A 16972-nucleotide genomic window follows, 5' to 3' on the forward strand; every position below is an offset into this window, starting at 1 on the left:
GATCGATAAATATTCAAGACACAATTCAAGTGGCAGTAATCAAATATTATACAAGATTTGCAGACACGACACCAAGTAATCAAATTATAGATAGCATAGTAGATAATGTAAATAATATTAAATGTGCGCATTTTTAACAATATGCACTATGCAAATCATTAGTGTTGTGACATTCATGGCTTAGCTGTTTGACACAGAGTTTATTCTGCTAAAAATAGAAATGGGATGACAATATTTATGGCAACATTAACTCGCATGGGGGGTTTTGGCTTTCAGCGAACAGAGGACAGTTGTTTGTGACCGTCCTACCGCAGAGAGATGTAGATGTTGGTTTCATAGAGAGAGTAGTATTTTGTTATGTTCTTTTTCCTTTACTTTTCCTTTTTTTATTTTTTTTAATATCCAATGACTCCCCAGTCCACTAGGTGGCGGTAACGCACTCACAAACCCGATGATCACTACACGTGCCTGTAGGGTGAAGAAGAGATTTATGTGTCGCGCAGAAGACTTCATGGGAGTGTGACGAGGTGAGTTATCCAGCACTGTTTCCTTTCTAAATGGCCAAATTGAATGTTTTTCTAAACAGCTTCTTCTTCTCACGTCTTTTATCAGTACGCTGCTTTCTTATCTCATGTGCACCTGAACGCCATGTTCTAAGGAGGATCTTTAGAGAGCATGCTTGTTAGAAGGTCAAGCTAACGCTAGCGATCTACCAACTCAAGCTGATATTAAAGTTTCGTTTTCACTGTAGTCAGTTTCGGTAAAAGGGTATAAAAAACACATGTCAACGCATTTGCATCTTTCATATGTTCTGACACAAAGCACATTTGTGTCTTTTCAACAATTAACAAAACAACAAAATCGTAGTTGATGCAACTGAACAAGAAATTGCATGTATTTGGATACGAAGCTTTTTTCTCCGGAGTCTTAAACAGGTTCAGTGTTTTAAAACCGAAAGTGGAGCTTAAATATCTTAGTTTCAAACATTTTAGGAATTCTGTCTAATTCAGATTATAAAGTTGCGATAACATTATGACATATCCCCAACCAAACCAGATCAAAATCTGACACATTCACGAATGTGTTTCTATAGTGGGGATTGTTTAGTAACCACAAAGTGTTTATAACTAATATGCAACAAATAAGCATGTGCTCTTACGTCATGGTCTCAAATTACATTGATTTTACCTCAAGTTTTGTGGAACTAACATAATTATAATGTAATTTTGCTACAGTATGCTTAAAAAATAATTTAATAGGTGTTCAGTTTGCTAAATATTAAATCATATATAAATGAGAGTGAGAAGGGAATGCATTTTTCCACTGAATTACAATATGCTTTTTGTCTTCCAGGGCCATCTTTGAAAGATGGTTTTAAAGGAGATACCCACTGAAAGTATCACTCGACCCCTGGGACGTAATGAGGTCCTTGGCTTGCTCTTTCGACTTACCATATTTGGTGCTGTCACGTACTTCACAATAAAATGGATGGTGGATGCCATTGATCCCACCAGGAAACAGAAATTAGAGGCACAGAAACAGGTACTGTGTGTGTGTGTGTGTGTGTGTGTGTGTGTGTGTGTGTGTGTGTGTGTGTGTGTGTGTGTGTGTGTGTGTGTTGTAGCACATGCATAGTTTATATAGGCAGAGTGGCTGCTTGTTTGTTGTAAACAGCATCAAAATGTACATATTGTTATGAGCTGGAACTGGTAAGACATACAGATTTTTTGCATTTCTGAAGTTTGGAAGCGCAAAATGTATGAATGTTAAAGGGATACTTCACCATTGGAGATATGAAGGATGTATGAAGCAAACTTTGTGTAAACATATCCCTGTGATACGTTGACTAGTTTAGACTTCTTCCCTCGTTTTTTCAAACGCATCGTTTGTATATTACTGTACAGCATAAAAACATTTGCTAATTGCAGTAGCTCAGCCTATCAAGCATTTGTACTCAATCTTTTCTCCCCAGTTGAAATAAGTGTTTATCTTATACAGTAGGCCTACTTTAGTATATGAGCACTTGGTTAGTAAACAAATCACAACAACCAACATGAATTTGAAGTTTTATTAATGAAAAAATATGAACAATTTTCAAAATAAAACGTGTGGGTGCGTTTGCTAGAGTCAAAATAGTCACAGCTCATCTTGAGCATCTACTGTCTCCTGGTAGCCACGGTACCGCCCATCTTGTGCTTTGTAATTAGCTCTGATGGCCTGGACAACACAGGAAGCCGATACTGTCTAAGAAAGAAAGAGAACAACATTAGCAAAGCAAGATAAATTATGCCTTGAGTAGCCTATACAGCATTACACAGACTTCAAGCTAACGTAACGAAGCCTATGCTCTGCCAATAAGATTGGCTACTTTTGGATAATTACAATGTCACGTTCCCCGGTACTCAAAACTATTGTAGCAAATGTGTTAGTAAAAAAACAAACACCCGGCGGGCTTTGGCTGGCGTTTCCAGTTCACTTTCTGGGTCTGGAAATATGTATCCAATACCCAACTGTTCAGATGAGGCTTGAAGCCTGGGTGAGAGGTTACACACATGGCCCCATCCTCGCCAGATTCAGCCATTTATTCTAGAAGCAACTGGCATCGCTGAAATTCGCTGCAGCACAGGGACTCTGTAAGTGTCTATGGGCGAACAGAGCAAACCGGCGCGCTTCGGCTCCTCGTCCTCGGCAACAGGCAAGGCTTGTTCAGCTGCAGCCGCAGCAGCCTCCTCCTCTATTTGTGTAAATTCTTCCTGGCTGTTTTCTGGCTCGTACTAATAGCCCTGAATGTCCGAATCCAACAAAAGATTTTCAAAATCCACTCTGGCTGTTTCACATTGCGAATATGTTCTCTAGCTAAGCGGTGAAGAAACATGGCGGACATTGTGTTTACATCTCGTACGCGAGCTCCCGCCCCCCCTCATTCCTTATTGGTGGGCTCACAGATTTGCGGAACCAGTGGTTTGTCCTCGGCCCTTCTAGCAGGCAAGCAAAGTTCTCCCGAGATGACGTCCAATACGTCATTCGACGTGGTCTCGGGAGAAAAAATTAGATCAGTGAAGCTGGGCCAACGGAAGACTGGGTTAGACTGTCGGAAAAAAAAAAAAAAATGTATATTACAATAGCGATTTTATAATGAGAGAACGCCGGCTCTGAAAGGGTGAAGTATCCCTTTAAGACTCCCAGTTGATAAGCGGAAGTGGAAATGTGGAAATGTAACACATTGCGACTTCAGCCTGCAAATGTTTGGCATGTTTTCCTTTTGATTAAATACGAGCCACATGGACAACTATAATGCTGTCCACCATATAACATATATCATCTAATTCTCTTTCTTTCTGTTCCCCCTCACGACAGGCGGAGAAGTTGATGCGTCAGATCGGAGTCCAGAACGTCAAGCTCTCCGAGTATGAGATGAGCATCGCAGCGCACCTGGTAGACCCCCTCAGCATGCAGGTACACGCACACTTACCCACTTCCAATTGCTCAGTATGCATAGCACATGGGCCTAAATAAAATAGGTGCCGGGTCAAAGTAGAGGGAATGGTAAGTTATGTACAGCAAAGAACAGTAGCTTTATATGTCTGTCGGCATTTATATTTAAGTAAAAAATTATCAGGCGATACACAACTAACACAAATAAAAAACAACCGTACCACTGCATATCATCAAAATAGATTCTCAAACAGATTTCTGAACAGAACCGCAAATTGCAACAATATCTCTGGTCTCGTTGCTGCTCATCACATTGAGGGCATGGCTCTATTGCAAGCGGTTGCCAGATACAAGCGGTTGATAAATGTATGACAGCTCTATTTATCTATCAGTAGCTGCTGCACTAGTAGCAGTGGGCAGCCCTCTTCATGGCACCCCGGGACCAACCTCCAGTCCACTGCTTGTGCCTTGGCCGAGTACACCTGCAGAGGTATTCACCTAACAAGTGGGTCTGGTAGGGTTGTAGGATGGTATGGTTGGAGGAAACCGGGGAAGAAACTCACGTTAACACAGGAGAATATGCCAACTCCAAACAGAAAGGTCCCCCCCACCCCCCTGACTTTTTGGCTGTGAGGCTAAAAGCTGGGAAGTAGCAGAGCTGAAAACCGTGCTTCTTTGAGCATTTAGGGCTGATTGCCGCATAGGTATAGGGTTGATTAGAGATTATTTTCTTAAATGTATGCTTGTGTCTCCTCATGTGTTGTTCTCCTCTTTACTTCTTACCTCATCCCATTTTCTCTTGCCTCCTTACCCTGCCCTTCCCTCTACTCTCTTCTGTTTTCTTCCCTCTGTCTCCTTATCGCTCCTACGCTTGTCTCCTTTCTCCTCGTCCAATCACTGGTTCTCTCCTTGCCCCTCCTCTCCTTGTGTCTCCTTTTCTTTTCTATATTGTATCCTCTCTCTTTTCCTTTCTCTACTACTACTCTCTTATATGCTCTCTGTCTCTCCTCTCTGTTGGTAGATCACGTGGCGGGACATTGCTGGCCTGGACGAGGTGATCACTGAGCTGAAGGACACGGTCATACTGCCTGTTCAAAAGAGACACCTCTTCGAAGGATCCAAACTCCTCCAACCGCCCAAAGGTAAGAAGGAGGAGTGGGATTTCTGACCTGACAGCCATTGTAACATCATAGATTTGAACTGATCCCATGCATCAAAATGATTTCTTATGGCTGTTTGAAATTGTTGAACCAGTGTCCTCTTGTGGCGAAATTTGCCATGCAGTACAGCTTGGACCTTCCTTCCGGAAATGGACACTGGAGAAAGCAATATTTATTTTCATACATTTTTTATTTAAAAATTAAACTGATGAATATGAAAATTCCTTACCAAAAATTAATACTTGAGAATCCTATGTCGACATTTCTTTAGTATAGCACATGGTTAATTCTTAAGAGCGATACATGCATTATTATTAATTTTTTTGTGTCCGTGTCTCCCTTCTCGGTGCTTTAGGTGTACTGCTCTATGGCCCACCCGGCTGTGGGAAGACTCTCATCGCCAAGGCGACAGCCAAAGAGGCGGGCTTCCGGTTCATCAACCTGCAGCCGTCCACGTTGACTGACAAGTGGTACGGTGAATCCCAGAAGCTGGCGGCTGCTGTCTTCTCACTGGCTGTCAAACTGCAGCCATCGATTATTTTTATCGATGAAATAGGTATGTGACAAGCACACACACACCACACACAACCCAACGAACACGCTACATTTCGATTGTGTAATGGTTGGTTCTGGTTTAGACTCGTTCCTGCGCAGCCGCTCCAGCAATGACCACGAGGCCACAGCCATGATGAAGGCCCAGTTCATGAGTTTATGGGATGGCCTGGACACCGACTTCAACTGTCAGGTATACACTAGTTGATGTACTCCTCAGTTGTAGACATGGATTCAGGAATAAAAAGGAGCATGCGAGAGTAGCTCAACTGGACTGGCTTTTTTTTTTTGGATCACCAATTTCGATTCCGAAAGTTACTTTCAGTGAAATAATTTACGGTATATTGCCAGCTCTGAGTTCAAACCACGAATGTCCAAAATCTAATGCATTCAATACAAAGAGTTGACTTTGGTCGGGCAGTTGCCATTTCATCCCCATTGTGTTCTTGCCATCTCTTCTTCCTTCCAAATGTATTTTTTTGCTCTCTGTCTAAACGACACTCTATGTGTTTCTTTTTCCAGGTGATAATAATGGGCGCAACCAATCGTCCTCAGGATCTGGACTCTGCCATCCTCAGGAGAATGCCCACCAGGTTCCACATCAACCAGCCTGTAAGCACACACAACACCAGACACAACGCTGTGAAACAATCCATAGGGATATGGGATTCACAAAGTGAAATCCGAAACTCTCTCCCTCTCTCCTTCAAGGGTCTTGCGCAGAGAGAGCAGATTCTCAACCTGATCTTGGACAATGAAAGTGTACGTATATCACACCGAACGTAATTCACGGTAACATCGGGTCTTCTGGAATGCTAGAATGCCTTCCAGCTGATGTTCACAGTGAGACACAACTTCACAGACATAAAAGAAAGAATTGCAAGTTGGATTATTTTGTTGACGAATGAAACGTGTCACCGATGCAACGGACTACGTCACCCAATGATATTTGAGTCGCTGAAAGACATTGTGTGTGTCTCTCTCGCTCTCGCTCTCTCTCTCGCTCTCAGGTGGAGGAATCGGTGGACCTCTCCGACATTGCGCAGCAGGCCGAAGGCTTCTCAGGAAGTGACCTCAGAGAGATGTGCCGCGACGCCGCCCTGCTCTGCGTCCGAGACTTCGTGCACACACAGAAAGCTGACAGGTACCGCGTCTCATGAGACCCCACACCACATGACCCCCACACATACACCACGTTACCCCCACACACTACATGACCCCCACACCACATGACCCCCCACACTACATGACCCCCCCGCACCACGTGACCCCCACACCACGTGACCCCCACACCACGTGACCCCCACACCACATGACCCCCACACCACGTGACCCCCCCCCACACACACACCACGTTACCCCCACACACTGCATGACCCCCACACCACCTGACCCCCCACAACCACATGACCCCCCCACACTACATGACCCCCCCACACTACATGACCCCCCCACACCACGTGACCCCCACACCACGTGACCCCCACACCACGTGACCCCCCAAAACCACATGACCCCCCCCACACTACGTGACCCCCACACCACGTGACCCCAACATCACGTGACCCCCCACTAGGGATGGGCAAAATGATTATTTTCCGGGAACTAGTTCTTTAAATTCAGTTCACTATAACGATTCGTTCGTTTTGATTCGTTCGTTACGTCAGATTACTTCATTTTTCAGGGAATCTCACAGGTGTCTGCCCCCCTCCCCGCGAGACGTCCCTGAGCATAATTTAAGCGACTTCTAGGCTCTACCCTGCGTGAAAATCGACAAGATATACTATATATTACAAACAAACGTCCCACCAATATTTATACCACTTGCTTACTCTCTATATTTCATTCATGGTTTTATATATTTTTTTACTTTACATTTAATTCTTCATTATTCAGGCATTACAGAACTTTCATGGTCATAAATAAAAAATACAAACTCCAGTTTAATATCTTTGTTTGTTCTTGAATTGACGTAGAATGGGGCAAAGACTCCTGGGATTGGGAAATGCGTTTATCCAATAAACAGATGGAGGTCAAGTCTATTTTCGGAAATGTAGGGGGATATATGAGTGGCCACACGTCGAATGGTATGACCCAAGATACGTCAGACAGAGAAAGCGCGCAAATTCGACGGTACCACTTTGTCATTTGTTTACCCAGGTGCCATGGCAACACCATTGCTACCTCTCATTGGCTGAATCTTTGAGAACGTTGTAGACTCAATCGATATAAGGTCGCGGGGAGACGAAGCTCTGTTCGTTTGTATATTTTATTTACGTGACCATATTTTTGTTTTATGTTAAAAAAAAAAAGAATCAAAGAACCAGTTCTTCTTGTTTTGGGGAACCAGTTCTTGTCGTTCACGTTCGGGATTCGTTCGTTGTGAACGAATCGGTCGCGACCGACTCATCCCTACCCCCCACACCACGTGACCCCCACACCACGTGAACCCCCCACACTACATGACCCCCACACCACATGACCCCCACACCACATGACCCCCACACCACATGACCCCCCACACCACATGACCCCCACACCACATGACCCCCACACCACATGACCCCCACACCACATGACCCCCCCACACCACATGACCCCCCCACACCACATGACCCCCCCACACCACATGACCCCCCCACCACGTGACCCCCACACCACATGACCCCCCCACACCACATAACCCCCCCACCCCGTGACCCCCACACCACATGACCCCCACACCACGTGACCCCCCAAAACCACGTGACCCCCACACCACGTGACCCCCACAGACCATGTGACCCCCCCCATAACACGTGACCCCCCCATAACACGTGACCCCCCACACCACATGACCCCCACACCACATGATCCCACCCCCCCACCCCCCAGGCCACATGATCCCAACCCCCCAGGCCACATGATCCCCATCCCCCCATAACACATGACCCCCCCCATGGCACCGCTTGTTTCAAATCCTGAGTGAGTTTGGTTCAAAAACGTGGCTGCTGGTGCGATGCCCTGGCACAGCCTCCAGATGTCACTGTCATGTGAGGTATTCATTGTGCCACTGTTCGAATTAGAGAGACCGACATGGTTTTTTCAGGACCGACACCGATTATTAGAAGTCAAGGGGGCCGATCACCGATATTTGTAGCCGATATTAGTTTACAGAAAAAGGGAAAATATTGGCGTAAAAACACTTAACTTCATTCAAACAACACTTAACTTCATTTAAACAACACTTAACTTCATTTAAATGCCTTTAAGCATATGTTTAATAAACACAACAGCTTATCAGATTTGCAACATAACACAATTTAAACAAATTAATGGCTCCCTAAAATTTTCCTGAACTGAAATGTTAATCTTTTACAACTGAAAATTTATTTTCAGTTGTATTGGGCCTCACAGTAACGTTAGTTGTCGTGAGTTGTAGAGTTTTGCCACAGTCTGCTGAGCGTCTAGAGCCCGAGAAGGAGAAAGCGGACCGCTGGGCTAACGTTATGCTAAAAGCTAATCAGCCTTCACCTTAAAGCCTAGGGGTTCGAGGGGCTCCGTGGTTACGCAGTTACGCAATTGAGTTTTATTAGGTTTTTACTCTCCCCCTCACACACAGACTTCTATCAGACTATTTCCATATCGATATTATCAGCAACATTGTTTCGAGTGATTAACGGACTGCGAGCGAGCAGAGCTGCCGCTTATGTTTCGATAACGTTATTGGGCCCACAGTAATGTTACTAGGAGTTGTGAGTTATAGAGGACTGGGATGTTTATTATAATTTCGTGAGAGTCTGCTGCCTTAACTTACCTCGAAACCAAACCAGACAAAACCTTTTCTCCTCTCCGCCGTGTGTGTGAGCAGTGGGCACTGTGCAGGCACAGCTTTCACTGCTGATTGGCTGTTACCCGTCGTGGCTCTGCGTGTAACCAGAGCGTGTAACCAATCAGATGGTGCTGTGGGTGGGACAATGCTGGAGACAGCGTAGTGACAGCAGACAGAGAGGCGCGGCTGGATCAGAGCCAAAATAACCCCGTTTTAATTTGATCTCTTATCGGCCGTCGGATCAAAAAAAAAGGCTGATGTGCGTCTAAATGCCGAATATCGGCGCTGATATTCGGCCCGGCGGATAATCGGTCGATCCCTAGTTCAAATACAATCCAGTTACCATTGTGGTAATTACATGGGTCCTTCTTTTGTGTCCGTCTCCCTGACAGTCTGACAGAGGACTACATCCGACCCATCCAGCAGTCGGACCTCCAGAAAGCCATCGGCAAGATGAGGAAGTCCAAGTCTGCTGCGGGTCAGAACCCACTCATGCACATTGCGTTGGACTGAAGGCACTCTCACCTACACAACCGGAAGATTTATTTTATGGCATTTCATGGTGTAATTTAATAAACAATATACAGCTCATACGTTTTAAAAACGCATAGGGGGAGGTGGTGGTCTTTCTGACCTCCGTGGTCCTTCAAGTTGTCTGCCCGTTTAAAATGTTGGCGGTTTTGTCCCCGTGTGTGAAACAGATGCGTAAGATGGATTGCAACTTGATGTATTGACGGCGTCTACAGTGTCAGGGTCTAGAAAACAATAAAGGATCAAACGTACAGTGAAGCAGTGAGTGAGGCATTTCTTTTCATTATCTTCCTCCCGAGAGATTACATAATTTAAGCCATTGTCGTCTCACTCAAAATAGTGTAGTGTACAATGGCCTTTATGTAAAGAGATATTCATATTTCCCGGTCCTGTCTCACACCAACAATTTATTTTGGACATTTAAAATGATAATTACAGTTGCTGTAATTGAATGCCACGCAGTAATGGCAGAAACCTTCCAATGATGACAGAAAATGTACATTGCCAAAGTAGTTTTATTTATGCACCATTAGGATGTGCTGTGTATTGATGTTGTGCCATTGCTCGTGACACACAGTATGCTCACTGCTATGAAACCTAAGCCTAAAGTGAAGCATTAGAAATCAGTAAATAATGCAAGATTGTGGATACCAAATTATAAATGCTAGTTATGCTTGATTTCATACAGAGGCAGGACACACTGAAAGCCTGATCAATTGTACATGATTGTCATGAAACATGTTTGTGGTAAACTTACATTTGCATTTTTCTTATTTCAATAAAATATGATCGGAGTGCTTCAGATCCCTCAATAGAGATCAGTTATTCGTCCTCTTGCTAAAATGTCCAGTCACAAAAATAAATATTGGTCCCATTCATGCTAAGGTTTTTGCTGTAGTAAATCTGTAAATGTTTTCTATATCCTTGAAGTGTACTTCATTTTTTTACGTTCTGTGTTTTAATAAAGGATGTGGGTTAAGAAATGTTATCCTTCGGTTTCCAGGTTAACCCATACACGAGTCATTTGCTTCTTGCAATAGGAGTTTTACCTATTAAGTTATGTAAATGCTGGTAAATAGGGGAACATATGGTGTGTAAAAAAAAAAAGCACTTGAACTGATGTTTTACATTCTAAGTTAAAGGCACCCAGTGCAACTTTATTTAAACATTCAATGAAAAATAAACATTCAATTTCTAGTCTTTTTTACACGTAAGTTTCAAAAACTCCATACCATTACATATCGACATTCAAGGAGCAGCTTGGAGTTTCAACTCTGTATACAGGTTTTCTGATTGCTTAGCCACCCTCTTTTTAACGTTCGTCTATTTTGCAAGACTCACTTGTCACAAAACCTTGTACCAAACCAACAAAACATGACATCTCTTGCAAAAGCAGAAATTCTTCAACTATTTTGCAAAAAGACATAAGGAAAAGTTATTTATTTTCTCACAGTGCAGTGTTTTGGACTACTACTCCTCCAACATCATGCAGAGTATACTTCAATAGAATTTGTCAATGTGGTATCGCAATTGGAGAAATTGTACATTGTAGAGACCAATGCGCACAGTTCTGCTAGAAGTGTTATTCAGTTGCAAAATGAGTGGGCAGCAATGAGATGTTTACAGTTTTGCATAAAGTGTGTTTTGTGCTAAACATATTTTATGGTTCTAATGTTTGGTATGATGAAAATTCAGTTTGGCTTACTTGGTAAAGGTATTGGCAAGTGTTAATGGTTTCAGGGACAGCCATTTAGGAATCACAGGTTTTAAGCATTCAGAAAAAACTGGTTATTATAGAATTGGTGGGATTATTTTTCAATATTTTATGTAAAACGGGTACAATTTCAATGCAAGAATGCACTGTCAGGAGGGCACTGCTTTCTATAGAGGCCATACTAATTCATTACCTCTAAGGAACTCCACAGAAGGAGAAGGGAAGAATAGAGGACCGTTGTGTACTCAAGGCGTGGTTTAATTGTGTATTTTCCTTGTGAATATGATATAAATAAAACTATTGTGGATGCTTTGAGTAGGCTGACATACAGTTAAAGGTTGTTTTTAGATTTGTCATTGGGCTGGTGTGTGTGTATTTTATTGGTTCATTAAAAATACGTAAGACGCAAAGTTTTGTCCAATGCATCACTCAACTTTTGAAACGGGGTGTAGGATTAGTGCTGGCTTTCCTCAAACAATCTCATTGTAAAGTAAAGTGGCTTAAATTGGTCTTAAAGTCGCAATGTGAAAAATTCAAACTTAACTCATAGCTTAAAATGACTTTGACGTACATCAATGCTGGACGACAGTGTTTTCAATTATGTTATCAATAAAAGCCCACCCTATAAATGATATATTCTACAATTAAAGTGCTTGCCAGCCCCTCTTTTTTTTCCGAGAATCGTACTAATCAACACGCCCAAAAACCCTCCCACGAATGCCTCCCAGCTAGCCGAGCTACACTAGTTGACATCACAGTCAGTAGACAGAACACTTACTGAGTTTATTGAATACGAAGTCTCCCGCCTAACTGGGAGGGGCTCAGTCTTATACATTTAGACTTTAAATTGAACTATTTTACAAGGTAAGTACCCCAACATTTGGTTTGACTAGCTGTGTAATTGTTATGCTGCCTCTACTTTGTTTGAATTGCAGCTCAGAAACTTAATTAAAGATCAAGTTTACCTATCAATAAGAATATTTATTAAAGCTTGTAATGAAAAAAGGCACATTTTGGCATTCATCTCAGAGCTTAAATTTCCATAGAAATGATCCCATCACCAAAAACGGAATTGCTTAAAAAACTAATGTAAACTGGTATTTCAAGATAAAACTAAACTGACTACTTTGGTAATGATTTCAGGACAATAATAAACCCCAGTGTTTTAACTTTGTAAAAAAAAAAACGCCCCAACATTCAAATCAAACAGTAGAAAAATAATTAAAATGATGTAACAATATTGAATAACAATACAGTTCATCACCTCATTACAATTGCCCTATGACAAAATCCTATTTTCTAACCAAAGCCATGTGTAAACTTAAAATATATTAACTTAAAATATCCCTAAATCGTTCAAAACTAATCTCAAATCCCACAATGTTTCAATACAAAATCCAAGATTAAATAAATACCCATAATCATAAACATATAAAGCTTTTCATGATCAAAATCAGCCTGAAAAGACCAGTAAAATATTATACCTACCTGAAAATACCCTATTACGGTTCACCAAAAAGGTAATCAATTCTGTATCGTGAGAGTCTTACTCCAGAAAAGTGTCTTCTCTGTTTGTAGAACCTTCTGCCATATAATGCCTCTTTGTAGTTCAGTCAGAATGGGGTTGAACAGGAGCTCCTCTATTGGTGAGCTGTGAGCTTTCTATAGTTCGGTGTTTCCATGGTGACCACGATACTGTGGCCGGATTCCGAACTCACACTCCTTCTGCGCGTCGCATCCCTCCAACAGCTCCCGGTATTTCTGGCGAACTTCACTGTACAGGGGCACTTCTGTCTCCGACGTCAGCCCCGGGAATCGAACCGGCGTCTCGTTCAGGAGGAACTGGACTCTGGGTCCGTCGCGACAGTCGTACAGGATGAAGAGCATGTTGGCGGCGTAGGGGACGATCTCACTGGTACGGAAACTTCGTCCTGAAAGAAAAAGAAAGGGGGGGGGGGGGACTTCATATTTAAAAAAAGTTTATGAAGTTTGATTTACTACTATGAATAGATTTGAATATACAATTACAATGATGCAAAAACACACAATACAAAGGAAACGCACACAAACCAGGTAGAAATATAACACTTCTAAAATTATTATATTTTAATAAATACACAAACTCAAGTATGCACACAGTCAATTTGGGAACAAGGATGTTTGTTATGTACAAGGGTCTTCCAAAATGGAGCTTAATGTAACAGGTCTGATGACATAAGGTCAGACACCCACCACCACTACCCCCTCCCCACACACACACACACACACACACACACACACACACACACACACACACACACACACACACACACACACACACACACACACACACACACACACACACACACACACACACACACACACACACACAATGTACCGTGCTGTTGGGAGTAGTTGTCTGCGGTGGGCGGGGCTGGGTCCTTGTAGAGGCCCAGCAGGGACAGAAGGGGGAGCAGCGTCTCGCCGTGCCCCACCTGGACGGTGACGGCCTCGGGCAGCTCCTGGCCTAGCCTGGGCGGAGGGGACCAACACACAATGAACACAAGCAAACAGACCAGGGAGGAGATGGGAAGGAGAGTTTGGACTCCCCCATATTTTATTAGAGAGAGACAACGGCTAAACGCGTTACATATTTTATATCCTTTTGTTATCACCAGCATTTTCTAAATGCTGTCCAGCAATAACTAAAACAGTGTTTTGGCCATATTTCATAAACCACTTGAGTTGGCCACAATTGTCTGGATCTTGTCAACATAGCACGTCATACATACTACATCTGGGTGGTGGATAAGACTGGGTTACAGTGGACTAAAAGGTGCAGACAAAAGGACCTGAGGTGCTGGACGGCCAGCTCCAGCCGGTTGAACAGGTCATGGAACAACACACAGCTGGACCTGCTGTTGATGCTGTGGCCATGACCCCTCTTCCAGAACTGCTTCAGGTCATTCTTATACTCCAACACCTGGAGAGAGACAGGGAGAGAGAGACATACAGGAGAGAGAGAAAGAGAAAGAAGACTTTGGATAATAGATAGAATAAAACCTTTCTCTGATTGCTTAGCCACCATCTTTGAACGCTATTTTGCAAGACTCACTTACTGCTTACCTTATTTCTGTACTAGAATAATTCTGAACGTGTCCTTGCTACAAGCGGTATGTTCCTAACACCTTACTCGTTGCATTAAGTATTACACTTTTACTTGAGTCAGTGGCTGATTTGCGACAATCAAAGCTCATTCCCTCAAAAGATGTAGAATATTAACAATAAATGTAACAATGACCTAGTACTACCTAGTAGTACTCAATGTGTCATTGGGAAGAACCATGGCCGTACCTTAGCGTCATTCAGATCGAAGAGGTGGCACCATGGGGTGTGCAGGGACTTGATGGCAAACTCGTAGGCACACAGGAAAAACGCTGCCTCCACCATGTCTGAAGGGTGGGGGAAGCCATGAAGGGCAACGCATTACCTAATGCTGACCATTACAACCGTACATACTCTATCCTGGGATCAAGCCCAGGACCTTTAAGATGGTGTCAAACATCTAAGCCTCTAAGCCCCCCAGGCTCTTTCCCATATCTATACATGGGATCGCCGACAACATTGTCAATCATGTTGGCAATGATGACAACAATGTGCTTTTGAGTGCCGTTTGTTGTAGGTCTGATCCCGTGGACACCGCTCTTTTGTTACCTTTGTAGGTACAGCTTCTCTCTGCAGGGCAGTCAACATCAAACAAGGCGTGCTATTTGCCTACAGCCACATGACATGCATGTCCCTACGAAACACTGAACGGATCTTTTAGGCCAAACCTGGCGTGACGCGTTCATATGGCACGTTGAGTTGTTGGGCCATCTTCCTCCGAACGTCTCCCATCTCCGGCCCCTCTTTGAACTTCTTCACCTCCGCCAGGGCAGTCTTGTTGTTTTCCACAGCCTCCACAAAGCCGCGGCAGTGCTCAAAGAAACGCATGAGTTTGTCGTTCACCTCATGTCGATACCACACCTCTGGAAGGACGTGGGTTGAAAGACGGTAGATTGTGTCAGGACAGTGTTGTGGTTTAGGGCATTCAAGAGGGTTCAAACCCCAATGTCTGCACCTGTAGATGACCATGCGTAGGACTCCTAACTGTAATCTGCTCATTAATGGGCTCCACCCAACAATGGTGCTGCAAGTCCCTTTGGGTAACAGTATCTGACTAATAATTAAAGCAGTAGCAGTGAAAATAGAGATAGAGAGCGAGGGAATCATTGTTTTACATATACACTGTTTTTGTATTTGCTCTTTGTTATGTTCTTACCTTCCAGCCCCCAGTGTTTGTGAAGGCCTTGTTGAAAGGCCTCGATGCTGTCCACACAGCGGTGCTTGGAGCTGGTCTGAAACCTGATACGGTGATGTCTCAGATTTGCTTCGCTGAGTAAAGACGGAAACAGCTTGGACAATCGCACTGCCAAATATCTATGGTCGTCTCTGCCTTTCTCTACAAGTTTGCCTGGAGGTTAGGACGACACACAAAATGTATTGAGGTCCCGGTGCTACACTGGGTGAATATCATTTTGATGATCATTTGAATGAAAGGTTTCAAGCACAAAGCAGTCTAGGTCTATATTTAGGGATCACTGACAAGCCATCTTTATTCATTTTGTATAAAAGCGTCTAGAGGACAAATTGGGAAGCGTTGTTATGACCAATATATGCAAAAGTGAAAGACCATGCTAGGTCTTTATCAAAGAGATAGTGACATCATGATGAATGACATGCTTATCAGTAGTTCTTACCATCCATGTCATCAGTATACCACATCTTCCAGGAGCTTTTGATCTCCTCCAACCATGTTTCATCGTTGGAGGCTTCGTTTATCACCAAATCATACAGGCGTTGCATTCGCTTTATGTTTTTAACGGTGGGATATCTGGTCCCATGTCGTATGATTGCAGTTACATGAACGGGCTTACACCCTTCAGATGAAGTCGGTATTAAAAGCGATTTATTGACCGATGTAATGTTGTTTAACAAATAAGGGTTTACCTCTTCATACCGCCCTTTCGTTCCAAAATAGTTGGCTATCGATGGTATATTCGAGTATGTGACAGAGCAGTAAGAAAGTCGAGTCAAGGCAAGACTGAAAGTGGTCAAAATTAAACTTTGTTTTGATAATATGCTTGTCATTTTTCGATTGAAATGCACGATTATTATTATATGTAAGATTTGGTTTACTGTCTAGTGTCTACCTGCTTAAATGAAAAATTAGTCTAACTCGCTGTTACGTGTCTATTTTCTAGTTGCTTTGTTGATGTTCCGTATGCTTGTCAACTTTGAACTCTACACTAGGTACCGCTGGACGACTAAAACGTTTCCAGGAGTTCTTTAGGAAAAATATATTCCTTGAAAGATGATTTTCAAAAGCATATTTTCATTGCGTTTACATTCCAATTGTAGTGCTATTATTTTATTTATATAAAAAACAAGAAGTCCTCTTGCCCACAGAATTTACAGTTGTGGTGAATTTGATCTGGAACCGCACTTATGGCATCATCAAAGTGAGGGCAAATATAAATCTTGACAAGTACTCTTTCCTACGATAACAGTGGGTTCATTCCTTTAATCCTACGGGATTTTCTCTACGTAAATGGTTTTGTTCTATTTATTTGTATTTTATCAAAAATATGAATATAGCAATGTCTTTTGAAAAAAAAACTTGTCAACATGAGGGTTGAAGTAATTTTCAACCCTATATCTGGTACCGAGACACCGAACTCCGTGCAGACC

General features: G+C 42.9%; 2 protein-coding genes across 2 annotated transcripts; one reads left to right on the forward strand and one right to left on the reverse strand.

The window, feature by feature from the left end:
* Positions 1–420: 420 nt before the first annotated feature.
* Positions 421–11020, forward strand: atad1b (ATPase family AAA domain containing 1b). The gene is made up of 10 exons (XM_056577850.1): positions 421–527; positions 1354–1542; positions 3358–3456; positions 4457–4577; positions 4951–5151; positions 5234–5340; positions 5670–5759; positions 5859–5909; positions 6158–6291; positions 9351–11020. The coding sequence occupies exons 2-10, from the start codon at positions 1369–1371 to the stop codon at positions 9469–9471; spliced, it is 1098 nt and encodes a 365-aa protein (XP_056433825.1). The 5' UTR covers positions 421–527; positions 1354–1368; the 3' UTR covers positions 9472–11020.
* Positions 11021–11967: 947 nt separating this feature from the next.
* Positions 11968–16552, reverse strand: minpp1b (multiple inositol-polyphosphate phosphatase 1b). The gene is made up of 7 exons (XM_056577846.1): positions 15982–16552; positions 15504–15695; positions 15016–15210; positions 14537–14634; positions 14035–14165; positions 13581–13714; positions 11968–13134 (listed from the first exon to the last, which is right to left on the reverse strand). The coding sequence occupies exons 1-7, from the start codon at positions 16370–16372 to the stop codon at positions 12866–12868; spliced, it is 1410 nt and encodes a 469-aa protein (XP_056433821.1). The 5' UTR covers positions 16373–16552; the 3' UTR covers positions 11968–12865.
* Between the last annotated feature and the right edge of the window lie 420 nt (positions 16553–16972).

Source organism: Gadus chalcogrammus, chromosome 18 (assembly GCF_026213295.1).
Source record: "Gadus chalcogrammus isolate NIFS_2021 chromosome 18, NIFS_Gcha_1.0, whole genome shotgun sequence".
Taxonomy (NCBI): domain Eukaryota; kingdom Metazoa; phylum Chordata; class Actinopteri; order Gadiformes; family Gadidae; genus Gadus; species Gadus chalcogrammus.

Bases quoted from the DNA above. Each gene is read 5' to 3' on its own strand.
- minpp1b (XM_056577846.1), bottom strand. From the start codon at position 16,372: ATGACAAGCATATTATCAAAACAAAGTTTAATTTTGACCACTTTCAGT. The intron at 15,211-15,503 runs GTAAGAACATAA...ACGTCCTTCCAG, and splicing joins CAAACACTGGGGGCTGGAAG to AGGTGTGGTATCGACATGAG. The intron at 13,135-13,580 runs GTACATTGTGTG...TTTTTCTTTCAG, and splicing joins CAACTACTCCCAACAGCACG to GACGAAGTTTCCGTACCAGT.
- atad1b (XM_056577850.1), top strand. From the start codon at position 1,369: ATGGTTTTAAAGGAGATACCCACTGAAAGTATCACTCGACCCCTGGGA. The intron at 1,543-3,357 runs GTACTGTGTGTG...CCCTCACGACAG, and splicing joins AATTAGAGGCACAGAAACAG to GCGGAGAAGTTGATGCGTCA. The intron at 5,910-6,157 runs GTACGTATATCA...TCTCGCTCTCAG, and splicing joins TGATCTTGGACAATGAAAGT to GTGGAGGAATCGGTGGACCT.